At 42.2% G+C, this 15,930-nt stretch overlaps 1 protein-coding gene across 6 annotated transcripts in view; it reads right to left on the reverse strand.

Moving 5' to 3' along the window:
* Positions 1-15,930, reverse strand: part of adcy3a (adenylate cyclase 3a) — a 67,207-nt gene that overhangs the window by 21,972 nt on the left and 29,305 nt on the right. For 5 of the 6 annotated variants that reach the window (XM_072913087.1, XM_061958251.2, XM_072913089.1 and 2 more), the window contains exons 9-12: positions 12,161-12,268; positions 9,192-9,334; positions 6,096-6,257; positions 463-550 (exon numbers count right to left, since the gene is read on the reverse strand). In XM_072913087.1, coding sequence (XP_072769188.1) covers positions 463-550; positions 6,096-6,257; positions 9,192-9,334; positions 12,161-12,268 — 501 coding nt within the window. The remainder of the gene's footprint in view (positions 1-462; positions 551-6,095; positions 6,258-9,191; positions 9,335-12,160; positions 12,269-15,930) is intronic. The other variant, XM_072913088.1, reaches the window with a different exon arrangement.

Consider the following 15,930-nt stretch of genomic DNA (forward strand, 5'->3'; position numbering starts at 1 on the left):
GACTAGTGGATTATTATTGAATTAGTCGACTAATGGTTAACATAGTCAATGACTAGTAGACTAATGGTTAACATAGTCAATGACGAGTGGATTATTAATGAATTAGTTGACTAATGGTTAACATAGACAATGACTAGTGGATTATTAATGAATGAGTTGACTAATGGTTAACACAGTCAATGACTAGTAGACTAATGGTTAACATAGTCAATGACTAGTGGATTATTAATGAATGAGTTGACTAATGGTTAACATAGTAAATTACTAGTTGACTAATGGTTAGCATAGTCGATGACTAGTGGATTATTAATGAATTAGTTGACTAATGGTTAACGTAGTAAATTACTAGTTGACTAATGGTTAACATAGTCAATGACTAGTGGATTATTAATGAATTAGTTGACTAATGGTTAACATAGTCAATGACTAGTGGATTAGTAGTGTGGTAGTCTTGGGACTTACCCTGGGAAAGATGGCGGCCAGTGAGCAGAGGGTGAGGATGAGGAGCAGCACTTCTCCCACAGCGAAGGTGATGTAGTTGGCCACCAAACTGCTCACACACAAAGTATCAACATGATATCAATCATAGTCTCCACATCCTACAAACTAGTATCATATGATTTACAAATGGTCGCTAAAACACTACCCTGTTCATCATTAACCCTCTGCATGCTGTCTTTGAGTTGAAGTGGAGTGCTGAAAATATAGTTAAGCGCCTGATGCGGACAACTTTGTTACTGGATACTTTCAAATCTGCATCTGCCTTGGAGACGTTGTATGTGTAAGTAATATGTAAGTATAATCATGTCATGCATGTTTACATTGACTAATGTCACCTTGTAGAAGTTATTACCTGTGTGTGCTTAGCTGTTGACTAATGTCACCTTGTAGAAGTTATTACCTGTGTGTGCTTAGTTGTTGACTAATGTCACCTTGTAGAAGTTATTACCTGTGTGTGCATAGCTGTTGACTAATGTCACCTTGTAGAAGTTATTACCTGTGTGTGCTTAGTTGTTAACTAATGTCAACTTGTAGAAGTTATTACCTGTGTGTGCTTAGCTGTTGACTAATGTCACCTTGTAGAAGTTATTACCTGTGTGTGCTTAGCTGTTGACTAATGTCACCTTGTAGAAGTTATTACCTGTGTGTGCTTAACTGTTGACTAATGTCACCTTGTAGAAGTTATTACCTGTGTGTGCTTAGCTGTTGACTAATGTCACCTTGTAGAAGTTATTACCTGTGTGTGCTTAGCTGTTGACTAATGTCACCTTGTAGAAGTTATTACCTGTGTGTGCTTAGTTGTTGACTAATGTCACCTTGTAGAAGTTATTACCTGTGTGTGCTTAGCTGTTGACTAATGTCACCTTGTAGAAGTTATTACCTGTGTGTGCTTAGTTGTTGACTAATGTCACCTTGTAAAAGTTATTACCTGTGTGTGCTTAGCTGTTGACTAATGTCACCTTGTAGAAGTTATTACCTGTGTGTGCTTAGCTGTTGACTAATGTCACCTTGTAGAAGTTATTACCTGTATGTGCTTAGCTGTTGACTAATGTCACCTTGTATAAGTTATTACCTGTGTGTGCTTAGATGTTGACTAATGTCACCTTGTAGAAGTTATTACCTGTGTGTGCTTAGTTGTTGACTAATGTCACCTTGTAGAAGTTATTACCTGTGTGTGCTTAGTTGTTGACTAATGTCACCTTGTAGAAGTTATTACCTGTGTGTGCTTAGCTGTTGACTAATGTCACCTTGTATAAGTTATTACCTGTGTGTGCTTAGCTGTTGACTAATGTCACCTTGTAGAAGTTATTACCTGTGTGTGCTTAGTTGTTGACTAATGTCACCTTGTAGAAGTTATTACCTGTGTGTGCTTAGTTGTTGACTAATGTCACCTTGTAGAAGTTATTACCTGTGTGTGCTTAGTTGTTGACTAATGTCACCTTGTAGAAGTTATTACCTGTGTGTGCTTAGCTGTTGACTAATGTCACCTTGTAGAAGTTATTACCTGTGTGTGCTTAGCTGTTGACTAATGTCAACTTGTAGAAGTTATTACCTGTGTGTGCTTAGTTGTTGACTAATGTCACCTTGTAGAAGTTATTACCTGTGTGTGCTTAGCTGTTGACTAATGTTACCTTGTAGAAGTTATTACCTGTGTGTGCTTAGCTGTTGACTAATGTCACCTTGTAGAAGTTATTACCTGTGTGTGCTTAGCTGTTGACTAATGTCAACTTGTAGAAGTTATTACCTGTGTGTGCTTAGTTGTTGACTAATGTCACCTTGTATAAGTTATTACCTGTGTGTGCTTAGCTGTTGACTAATGTTACCTTGTAGAAGTTATTACCTGTGTGTGCTTAGCTGTTGACTAATGTCACCTTGTAGAAGTTATTACCTGTGTGTGCTTAGCTGTTGACTAATGTCACCTTGTAGAAGTTATTACCTGTGTGTGCTTAGCTGTTGACTAATGTCACCTTGTAGAAGTTATTACCTGTGTGTGCTTAGCTGTTGACTAATGTCACCTTGTAGAAGTTATTACCTGTGTGTGCTTAGCTGTTGACTAATGTCACCTTGTAGAAGTTATTACCTGTGTGTGCTTAGTTGTTGACTAATGTCACCTTGTAGAAGTTATTACCTGTGTGTGCTTAGCTGTTGACTAATGTCACCTTGTAGAAGTTATTACCTGTGTGTGCTTAGCTGTTGACTAATGTCACCTTGTAGAAGTTATTACCTGTGTGTGCGTAGTTGTTGACTAATGTCACCTTGTAGAAGTTATTACCTGTGTGTGCTTAGTTGTTGACTAATGTCACCTTGTAGAAGTTATTACCTGTGTGTGCTCAGCTGTTGACTAATGTCACCTTGTATAAGTTATTTTCTGTGTGTGCTTAGTTGTTGACTAATGTCACCTTGTAGAAGTTATTACCTGTGTGTGCTTAGCTGTTGACTAATGTCACCTTGTATAAGTTATTTTCTGTGTGTGCTTAGTTGTTGACTAATGTCACCTTGTAGAAGTTATTATCTGTGTGTGCTTAGCTGTTGACTAATGTCACCTTGTAGAAGTTATTACCTGTGTGTGCTTAGCTGTTGACTAATGTCACCTTATAGAAGTTATTACCTGTGTGTGCTTAGCTGTTGACTAATGTCAACTTGTAGAAGTTATTACCTGTGTGTGCTTAGTTGTTGACTAATGTCACCTTGTATAAGTTATTACCTGTGTGTGCTTAGCTGTTGACTAATGTCACCTTGTAGAAGTTATTACCTGTGTGTGCTTAGTTGTTGACTAATGTCACCTTGTAGAAGTTATTACCTGTGTGTGCTTAGCTGTTGACTAATGTCACCTTGTAGAAGTTATTACCTGTGTGTGCTTAGCTGTTGACTAATGTCACCTTGTAGAAGTTATTACCTGTGTGTGCTTAGCTGTTGACTAATGTCACCTTGTAGAAGTTATTACCTGTGTGTGCTTAGCTGTTGACTAATGTCACCTTGTAGAAGTTATTACCTGTGTGTGCTTAGCTGTTGACTAATGTCACCTTGTAGAAGTTATTACCTGTGTGTGCTTAGCTGTTGACTAATGTCACCTTGTAGAAGTTATTACCTGTGTGTGCTTAGTTGTTGACTAATGTCACCTTGTAGAAGTTATTACCTGTGTGTGCTTAGCTGTTGTGTAGCTGCCAGTAGCCTCACATGTTTCTCTTCTGGAAATGACTTTAGGCCAACTGGATGTTATATGGAGGACACTGATTGTATCGCACACAAGTAAACAACCTGCAGGACTGTTTGTATCGCACATGATATCACACACAAATAAACACCCTACAAGACTGTTTGTATCGCACATGATATCACACACAAGTAAACAACCTGCAGGACTGTTTGTATCGCACATGATATCACAAGAAAGTAAACACTCTGCAAGACTGTTTGTATTGCTCATGATACCACACAAGTAAACACTCTGCAAGACTGTTTGTATCGCACATGATGTCACACACAAGTAATTACTCTGCAGGACTGCATTGCACATGATATCACACACAAGTAAACACGCTGCAAGACTGCTTGTATCGCACATGATATCACACACAAGTAAACACGCTGCAAGACTGCTTGTATCGCACATGGTATCACACACAAGTAAGTACTCTGCAGGACTGTATCGCACTTGATGTCACACACAAGTAAACGCTCTGTAGGACTGCCTGTATCGCACATGATATCACACACAAGTAAACACTCTGCAGGACCGCTTGTATCGCACATGATATCATACACAAGTAAACGCTCTGCAGGACTGCTTGTATCACACATGATATCACACACAAGTAAACACTCTGCTGGACCCTTTGTATCGCACATGATATCACACACAAGTAAACACTCTGCAAGACCCTTTGTATAAGCACATGATATCACACACAAGTCAACACGCTGCAGGACTTCTTGTATCGCACATGATATCACACACAATTAAATACGATGCAGGGACGCTTGTATCAAACATGATATCACACACAATTAAATACGATGCAGGGCCGCTTGTATCACACCTGATATCACACACAATTAAATACGATGCAGGGCTGCATGTATCGCACATGATATCACACACAAGTAAACACTCTGCAGGGATGTTTGTATCGCACATGATTTAACAAGAAAGTAAACACACTGCAGGACTGTTTGTATCACACATGATATCACACACAAGTTAAACACTCTGAAGAACTGCTTGTATCGCACAAAATATCACACACAAGTAAACAATCTGCAGGACTGCTTATATCACACATGATATCACACACAAGTAAACAATCTGCAGGACTGCTTATATCGCAAATGATATCACACACAAGTAATAATAATAATAACTGGGATTTATATAGCGCTTTTCTAAGTACCCAAAGTCGCTTTACATGTAGAACCCATCATTCGTTCACACCTGGTGGTGGTAAGCTACTTTCATAGCCACAGCTGCCCTGGGGTAGACTGACGTGATGTCACACACAAGTAAACACTCTACAGGACTGTTTGTATCGCACATGATATCACACTCAAGTAAACACTCTGCAGGACTGTTTGTATTGCATATGATATAAACACAAGTAAATGCTCTGCAGGACTGCTTGTATCACACATGATATCACACAAAAGTAAACACTCTGCAGGACTGCTTGTATCGCACATGATTTAACAAGAAAGTAAACACACTGCAGGACTGTTTGTATCGCACATGATATCACACACAAGTTAAACACTCTGCAGAACTGCTTGTATCGCACAAAATATCACACACAAGTAAACAATCTGCAGGACTGCTTATATCACACATGATATCACACACAAGTAAACAATCTGCAGGACTGCTTATATCGCACATGATATCACACACAAGTAAACACTCTACAGGACTGTTTGTATCGCACATGATATCACACTCAAGTAAACACTCTGCAGGACTGTTTGTATCGCATATGATGTAAACACAAGTAAATGCTCTGCAGGACTGCTTGTATCACACATGATATCACACAAAAGTAAACACTCTGCAGGACTGCTTGTATCGCACATGATATCACTCACAAGTAAACACGCTGCAGGACTGTTTGTATCGCACATGATTTTAGACACAAGTAAACACTGTGCAGGACTGTTTGTATCACACATGATATCACCCAAAAGTGAACACTCTGCAGGACTGTTTGTATCGCACATGATATCACACAAAAGTAAACACGCTGCAGGACTGTTTGTATTGCACATGATATCACACACGAGTAAACACTCTGCAGGACTGTTTGTATCGCACATGATATCACAAGAAAGTAAACACGCTGCAGGACTGTTTGTATCGCACATGATATCACAAGAGAGTAAACACGCTGCAGGACTGCTTGTATCGCACATGATATCACACACAAGTAAACGCTCTGCAGGACTGTTTGTATCGGAGCTTTTAGATGCAAGTATCATCTGACACTTGTTTTACGCTGATATCGCACTAATATCCACAATGAATATGGGATAGGTGCACACTTGGTGATCAGTAAATGAGCTGAGCTCTGAGCTGTCCTCGAGCATCTTCATTGGTGTCAACTACCAACCTGGGGTCTATGAGAGCCTCCATAGCCGCAGTGAAGAGCAGTACTAGACAAGAGCAGCAGAAGGCAGCACCGCTCTGTTTCTCCTTCTCCACCGAGTAGCGGCTCTCTAGGTCTGGGTCAACAAACCTCAGGGAGAGACGGTTGGTGTGCTTCCCTTTCAGCCTGATGAGAGAGCACACCTTCAGCCACCAGTTACAATTGTCACTAACTAGTACTCTGTCATACTAACTAGTAGCATTAGACACAAATAAACATATACGTTATCAGACTAACTAGTAGCATTAGACATGAATAAACATATACACTATCAGACTAACTAGTAGCATTAGACATGAATAAACAGGTATTCCATCAGACTAACTAGTAGCATTAGACATGAATAAACATACGCTATGAGACTAACTAGTAGCATTCGACATTAATAAACATATACGCTGTGAGACTAACTAGTAGCATTAGACATGAATAAACAGGTATTCCATCAGATGTACTAGTAGCATTAGACATGAATAAACATATATGCTATGAGACTAACTAGTAGCATTAGACATTAATAAACATGTATTCTATGAGGCTAACTAGTAGCATTAGCGCTGAATAAACATGTATTCAATCAGACTAACTAGTAGCATTAGACATGAATAAACATGTATTCTATCAGACTAACTAGTAGCATTAGACATTAATAAACATATACGCTGTGAGACTAACTAGTAGCATTAGACATGAATAAACATGTATTCTATGAGGTTAACTAGTAGCATGAGACATGAAATAACACATTCTATGAGACTAACTAGTAGCATGAGCAATGAATAAACATGTATTCTATGAGACTAACTAGTAGCATTGGACATGAATAAACACATTATATGAGACTAACTAGTAGCATGAGACCTGAATAAACATGTATTAAATCAGACTAAATGGTAGCAATTAGCATGAATAAACACATTCAATGAGACTAACTAGTAGCAATAGACATGAATAAACATGTATTGTATTAGACTGACTAGTAGCATGAGACCTCAATAAACACATTATATGAGACTAACTAGTAGCATTAGACATGAATAAACACATTCTATGAGACCAACTAGTAGCATGAAACCTCAATAAACACATTATATGAGACTAACTAGTAGCATGAGACCTAAATAAACATGTATTAAATCAGACTAAATAGTAGCAATTAGCATGAATAAACACATTCAATGAGACTAACTAGTAGCAATAGACATGAATAAACATGTATTGTATTAGACTGACTAGTAGCATGAGACCTCAATAAACACATTATATGAGACTAACTAGTAGCACTAGACATGAATAAACACATTCTATGAGACCAACTAGTAGCATGAAACCTCAATAAACACATTCTATGAGACTAACTAGTAGCATGATACCTGAATAAACAGGTATTGTATGAGACTAACTAGTAGCATGAGACCTGAATAAACAGGTATTGTATGAGACTAACTAGTAGCATGAGACCTGAATAAACAAGTATTGTATGAGACTAACTAGGAGCATGAGACCTGAATAAACACAATCATTGTGATCATTGTTTGGTTTACATGATCATTGTAATATTTGACTGATGATAAATGAATGTGTTGTGGCAGTTGCGGATGTCACCAATGCGTTCCAAACACGTCTTTAGGGAAGTGAGAATGCTAAACAGGAAGTGCTTAGTAAAAAGACTAAGTCCATCGTGTTCTTCATGCTCTTCTTGAAACTGCACCAACTTCAAGTGTTTTGCCAAGAGGATTTTTTGTAATGTTTACATTTTCAGAATGGAGGCCAAAGTAGAACAAACACAACAATCTGAAGTTGGCTTTATTTTGAAATGACCGTGTCTTCAGTGATTTCCTTCATGCGGCCCCTGAGCTAAAACCTGCTCTACGGTATTTTACAGAGTACATTAGGTTAGACCTCCGGGGTTCTGCTGTGAAGAAAGTAAGACTAGACCTCAGAGGTTCTACTGTTAAGAAAGTAAGACTAGACCTCAGAGGTTCTGCTGTTAAGAAAGTAAGACTAGACCTAAGAGGTTCTACTGTTAAGAAAGTAAGACTAGACCTCAGAGGTTCTGCTGTGAAGAAAGTAAGACTAGACCTCAGAGGTTCTACTGTTAAGAAAGTAAGACTAGACCTCAGAGGTTCTGCTGTTAAGAAAGTAAGACTAGACCTTTGAGGTTCTACTGTTAAGAAAGTAAGACTAGACCTTTGAGGTTCTACTGTTAAGAAAGTAAGACTAGACCTCAGAGGTTCTGCTGTTAAGAAAGTAAGACTAGACCTCAGAGGTTCCGCTGTGAAGAAAGTAAGACTAGACCTCAGAGGTTCTGCTGTGAAGAAAGTAAGACTAGACCTCAGAGGTTCTACTGTTAAGAAAGTAAGACTAGACCTCAGAGGTTCTGCTGTTAAGAAAGTAAGACTAGACCTTTGAGGTTCTACTGTTAAGAAAGTAAGACTAGACCTTTGAGGTTCTACTGTTAAGAAAGTAAGACTAGACCTCAGAGGTTCTGCTGTTAAGAAAGTAAGACTAGACCTTTGAGGTTCTACTGTTAAGAAAGTAAGACTAGACCTTTGAGGTTCTACTGTTAAGAAAGTAAGACTAGACCTCTGAGGTTCTGCTGTGAAGAAAGTAAGACTAGACCTCAGAGGTTCCGCCGTGAAGAAAGTAAGAGTAGACCTCTGAGGTTCTACTGTTAAAAAAGTAAGACTAGACCTCAGAGGTTCCGCTGTGAAGAAAGTAAGACTAGACCTCTGAGGTTCTGCTGTGAAGAAAGTAAGACTAGACCTCTGAGGTTCTACTGTTAAAAAAGTAAGACTAGACATCAGAGGTTCCGCTGTGAAGAAAGTAAGACTAGATCTCAGAGGTTCCGCTGTGAAGAAAGTAAGAGTAGACCTCTGAGGTTCTACTGTTAAAAAAGTAAGACTAGACCTCAGAGGTTCCGCTGTGAAGAAAGTAAGACTAGACCTCAGAGGTTCCGCTGTGAAGAAAGTAAGAGTAGACCTCTGAGGTTCTACTGTTAAGAAAGTAAGACTAGACCTCTAAGGTTCTGCTGTTAAGAAAGTAAGACTTAGAACTTACGCTTGCACCGTCTCTCTCTCCAGCAGAGCCTCGTTCAGCAGTTTGCTGAGCTCCTGTTCGTTCTCCTGGGCGTCCATCACTCTCTCAGCCAGGTCTCGCAGTCGCAGTCTTCTCCGAGGGTTTGGGAAGGACGGGTTCACCACCTGTGTTCCACACACACACTAGTACTTCCTTCTCTCCAACACCTCACTCCAGCATCACACCAACACGATCCAACACTTGGCCAGCAAAGGTGGTACTAACCACCCATTTCCACTCAACCAGTAGTAGTCACCACCCATTTCAACCTAACTACTAGCAGTCACCACAGAGTTCCACTCAACCAGTAGTAGTTACCACCAATTTAAACTCAACCAGTAGTAGTCACCACCAAATTCCACTCAACCAGTAGTAGTCACCACCCATTTCCACTCCACTCAACCAGTAGTACTCACCACCCATTTCCACTCAACCAGTAGTAGTCACCACCCATTTCAACCTAACTACTAGCAGTCACCACAGAGTTCCACTCAACCGGTAGTAGTTACCACCAATTTACACTCAACCAGTAGTAGTCACCACCAAATTCCACTCAACCAGTAGTAGTCACCACCCATTTCCACTCAACCAGTAGTAGTCACACCCATTTCCACTAAACCAGTAGTAGTCACCACCCATTTTCACTCAACCAGTAGTAGTCACCACCCATTTCCACCCAACCAGTATTAGTCATACCCATTTCCACTCAACCAGTAGTAGTCACCACCCATTTAAACTCAACCAGTATTAGTCACCACTGAGTTCCACTCAACCAGTAGTAGTCACCGCCCATTTCCACTCAACCAGTAGTAGTCACCACCAATTTCCTCTCAACCAATAGTAGTCACCATCGAGTTCCACTAAACCAGTAGTAGTCACCTTGCCACCCATTTCCACTCAACCACTAGTAATCACCACCCACTTCCGCTCAACCAGTATTAGTCACACCCATTTCTACTCAACCAATAGTAGTTACCACCCATTTCCACTCAACCAGTAGTAGTCTCCACAAAAGTCTGTGTATACTAGTGGTGTGGTGACAAAAGTGTGTATACCCTGGTGTGGTGATAAATATGTGTGTATACTAGTGGTGTGGTGACAAAAGTGTGTGTATACCAGTGGTATGGTGACAAAAGTGTGTGTATACTAGTGGTGGGGTGACAAAAGTGAGTGTATACTAGTAGTGGTGTGGTGACAAAGGTGTGTGTATACTAGTGGTGTGGTGACAAAGGTGTGTGTATACTAGTGGTGTGGTGACAAAGGTGTGTGTATACTAGTGGTGTGGTGACAAAGGTGTGTGTATACTAGTGGTGTGGTGACAAAGGTGTGTGTATACTAGTGGTGTAGTGACAAAGGTGTGTGTATACCCTGGTGTGGTGATAAAAGTATGTGTATACTAGTGGTGTGGTGAAAAAGTGAGTGTATACTAGTGGTGTGGTGTGGTGATAAAAGTGTGTGTAAACTAGTGGTGTGGTGACAAAAGTGAGTGTATACTACTGGTGTGGTGATAAAAGTGTGTGTATACTAGTGGTGTGGTGACAAAGGTGTGTGTATACTAGTGGTGTGGTGACAAAGGTGTGTGTATACTAGTGGTGTGGTGACAAAGGTGTGTGTATACTAGTGGTGTGGTGACAAAGGTGTGTGTATACTAGTGGTGTGGTGACAAAGTTGTGTGTATACTAGTGGTGTGGTGACAAAGGTGTGTGTATACTGGTGGTGTGGTGACAAAGGTGTGTGTATACTAGTGGTGTGGTGACAAAGTTGTGTGTATACTAGTGGTGTGGTGACAAAGGTGTGTGTATACTAGTGGTGTGGTGACAAAGGTGTGTGTATACTAGTGGTGTGGTGACAGAGTTGTGTGTATACTAGTGGTGTGGTGACAAAGGTGTGTATATACTAGTGGTGTGGTGACAAAGGTGTGTGTATACTGGTGGTGTGGTGACAAAGATGTGTGTATACTAGTGGTGTGGTGACAAAGGTGTGTGTATACTAGTGGTGTGGTGACAAAGGTGTGTGTATACTAGTGGTGTGGTGACAAAGGTGTGTGTATACTAGTGGTGTGGTGACAAAGGTGTGTGTATACTAGTGGTGTGGTGACAAAGGTGTGTGTATACTAGTGGTGTGGTGACAAAAGTGTGTGTATAATAGTGGTGTGGTGACAAAGGTGTGTGTATACTAGTGGTGTGGTAACAAAGGTGTGTGTATACTGGTGGTGTGGTGACAAAGGTGTGTGTATACTAGTGGTGTGGTGACAAAGTTGTGTGTATACTAGTGGTGTGGTGACAAAGGTGTGTGTATACTAGTGGTGTGGTGACAAAGGTGTGTGTATACTAGTGGTGTGGTGACAAAGGTGTGTGTATACTAGTGGTGTGGTGACAAAGTTGTGTGTATACTAGTGGTGTGGTGACAAAGGTGTGTGTATACTAGTGGTGTGGTTTCAAAGGTGTGTGTATACTAGTGGTGTGGTGACAAAGGTGTGTGTATACTAGTGGTGTGGTGACAAAGGTGTGTGTATACTAGTGGTGTGGTGACAAAGGTGTGTGTATACTAGTGGTGTGGTGACAAAGGTGTGTGTATACTAGTGGTGTGGTGACAAAGGTGTGTGTATACTAGTGGTGTGGTGACAAAGGTGTGTGTATACTAGTGGTGTGGTGACAAAGGTGTGTGCATACTAGTGGTGTGGTGACAAAGGTGTGTGTATACTAGTGGTGTGGTGACAAAGGTGTGTGTATACTAGTGGTGTGGTGATAAAAGTGTGTGTATACTAGTGGTGTGGTGACAAAGGTGTGTGTATACTAGTGGTGTGGTGACAAAGGTGTGTGTATACTAGTGGTGTGGTGACAAAGGTGTGTGTATACTAGTGGTGTGGTGACAAAGGTGTGTGTATACTAGTGGTGTGGTGACAAAGGTGTGTGTATACTAGTGGTGTGGTGATAAAGGTGTGTGTATACCCTGGTGTCCACGTCCTCTGCTTCCTCTGCGGTGCTGCAGGCTGTGTTGCACCTGCCGCTGGTGGCCCGCAGGGGAGAGTTCCCATTGGACGAGCACACAGACAGCTTCTAACCGCAACAAAACACACCGCGTCAGTACTTGTCCACTTACACACAGTACCTGTCCAGAGTACACAGTACTTAACCAGAGTACACAATACCTGTCCAGAGTACACAGTATCTGTCCAGAGTACACAGTACTTGTCCAGAGTACACAGTACCTGTCCAGAGTACACAGTATCTGTCCAGAGTACACAGTACTTGTCCAGAGTACACAGTACCTGTCCAGAGTACACAGTACTTGTCCAGAGTACACAGTACTTTTCCAGAGTACACAGTACTTGTCCAGAGTACACAGTACACACTTCACTCATCTTTTCAAGTAAAATGTACACACAGTACACTCTTTTTTTTTTTTTTTTTTTTTTTTTTTTTTTTTTTTTTTTAATGTCCTGTCCAGCTTCTCAGGCAAATCATATAGTTGATGTAGATGCCCATGTCGGCTGTTCAGATTTACTTTACAAAAGAGAAGTGTAGGATACTTCTCTTGTTGCCTTATTTGTATTTGACTTTATTAAATGTATTTATATTATCATTTAGTGCAGCCGGGCCGGAGCAGGAGGGGATAGAAAGAGAAAAAAAAAAGAAGACAGAGGGGGAAATTGTGGGGACAAGAGGGGGATTAGACAGAGAGACAAAAACAACAACAGCAAACAACAACAACAACAACAATAGAGCAACATCAGCAAATATGACATGTACAAATATGATGGTAAAAGTAATAGCAAATAAGCAGTTAGCGAAAAAAAAAAAATAATACAGAAATGACAATGAGCATTATTACACTACAAATGGATCAATACAAATACCAATAGAAATAGCGCTATTGATAATGAACAATACCAATAATTTACCTTTATTATCAACAATACAGTTGTTTAAATGCAACAATACATATACGTAATGATAACTTGAGATACGAAAGAATGCAGAAAAATGGAGGGGGAGAAAGAGAAGCAACCTACATTAACCTTGTAGATTGTTATAGTCACAATAGGTTAAGCTTTGTCAGTGTGCCATGTGTTACACCCAGTTTACCCTAGGGCAACAACGTTAATATATGTTTGATGAAACGTGATTATGTGCATGAGTGTAAGTATGCATATGTACTTGTATATGTACAGAATGTGTATATGTGTTTGTACAATGAATGTATATGTACAGAATGTGTATATGTGTTTGTACAGTGAATGTATATGTACAGTATGTGTATGTGTATGTTTGTATATTGAATGTGCGTGTGGATGTACGAACATTAGGCAGGTAAATATGTACTGTATTTGTGTATGTATGTGGGAGCGTAGGTACCTATGTACGTATGTGAGCATATGTGAATTTGCATGTACAATACATTCGACTCCCAGAGTGCGTGGGAGCCAGAGCACGGCCCCATCACCCCCGAGAGCCCAACCCACAAACAGGAGGCGTGGTGCCCAGGGAACCAGGGACCACCGCCCCCACGCAGCCAAGCCGGCCAGCGACAGGAACCCCAGAGCCCGACCCACCGTACCGCCCACAAGGGCCAGCAGCAGGCCGCAGACAGACGCACCCGGCAGAGGACAGGGCACGAGAAAAGCAGGGGACAGCCAGACCCCAAGCCAGCGAGAGACCACACCCCACACGGGCAGAAAGGCGAGACGCCCCGCCCGAGGGACCCAGAGACTCCCCGCAACCGGACGGGAAGACCGCCCCCGCCCCACCGGCAACCGGGCCCCCACGAGCCCACCCCCCACCCCCGGAGAGCGCGGCGAGGCCAGCCCCCGGCCACCCCACCCAAACCGGCCGCCGCAGGACCACCCAGGCACAGGGCCACGGGAACCACCCACCCCACCCGCAGGGACCCCAACGATGGAGATGGAACAACCAGCAACCGCCCCGCCGAGCCCCCCCCCTGAGGGAGGGGAAAAATTAAAAAATAATATTAATAAAATATATTTAAAAAAAAAAAAATAAAAAAAAAAAAAATAAATTAATTAATTAATTAATTAAAATAAAAAAAAAAGAATTAAAAGAAGATCACAGACATGCTGACAAACAAGGTCACTACCCCAGCAACTGGCCGACTCGCAGCACCTTGGAATACCTTGCAGCACCAAGCTACCACAATAGACGCAGGGACTAGGCCCAACAGGCCCCAACCAAGACGGGCACCCGGAAGGGATGGACAGCGGGACCCAGGAGCTCCAGACACGCAGTTCGGATGCAGTAGCCTGAGGCGTCGACCCCCGTCTGACAGGCAGGCCCAGAGCGTACCCCCAGAAATATACATACATACATACATACACACATACACATACACATACACACATACACGTATACATACCCACACATACACATATATACATATACATACACATATGTACACATACACATATATAAACATACATACATACACACACATATACATACATATACACAGTTCGTCAGCCCCGACAGCCATCACGCGCGCGCGCTGCCACCAGTCACAACATCAGCCACACCCCTGCACCAGACCCAGCAGCCACGGGCGCCCACACCACAAACAAACGGCAGCAGAAACAGCAGCCGCAATAACCCCAGACAGCCAGCACCAGCCAATCAAATCAAAGCGATCAAAGAAAAACTGCGACCAGCAACCACACGCCACCAGGGCCACGGAGACCAGCCGGCGCCAGCCCGCCGGTCAGCCCGAACGCCAACACGCAAACAAGAGACACCAACAACCCCCCCAACCAAAAGGCCCCCCACCCCAACCCAAACCCGCACAAACACACCACCGCCCAAACAACCGGGACACAGCATCCAGACCAGACACGGGGGCTGCGCCGCCACCACACCAAGTCACCGACAGAGACCCCACAGCGCAAGGTCGGGCCACACGGGCACGGACCCCATCCAACAGGAAGTGAGACCCGCGCGACGCCACACACAAATAAATAATAAGATTTAAAAAAAATGAAATAAAATAAAATAAAAAAATAAAATAAAAAATAAAATTTAAAAAATAAAATAAAATAAAAATGAGTAATAATAAAAATAAAAATAATAAATACATTAAAAATAAAAAATATATATATAACAATAATAAATGAATAAAAGCCTGGCAGGCCACCAGACCGCACACCCCGCCGGCCGACGAGGCAATGAGGGGTGCGCCGAACCCCAAACCCCCCATGCATGTGTACAAGGCCCCCAGAGTGTCTACTGTGTAGTTAAAATTAGGAGGTCAGCCGTTACAGCCGACCTCCAGTCCCTATTGATGTGTGTACTGTAGCGTGAGTGAGATATGTATGCTTGTGGGAACTAATAATGCGATTAAAATTGGGGGACATCAAGGTCATGGTGGGTCCCAACCAAACCAAACCAAGCCCCCCAAATCCTAAGTGTCTAATATGCAGCTAAGATTGAGGGATGGACGAGCAGGGGACAAGAAAGGAGGACTGGAGCCCCATTGGAGGCATCCTCAACCCCCCGCCATGCCTCCCCGCAGGACAATCCCCAAAGTCCTATATATGTGTGACTGTGTGCGCTATAAGTAGGAGGAGTAGAGGGCCCGGACATCCCCCCAGTCCACGCGGCCGACAACCAGGAACTACGGCCAGGAGGCCGCCACCCCCCGCCACAGCCCGTGACCCACACCAGACCACTTTAACGTGACGCCACGCGAGCCCCTCCCCCCGCCAAACAAAGCC

The sequence above is a fragment of the Nerophis lumbriciformis genome, linkage group LG04 (genome assembly GCF_033978685.3).
Source record: "Nerophis lumbriciformis linkage group LG04, RoL_Nlum_v2.1, whole genome shotgun sequence".
Lineage (NCBI taxonomy): Eukaryota > Metazoa > Chordata > Actinopteri > Syngnathiformes > Syngnathidae > Nerophis > Nerophis lumbriciformis.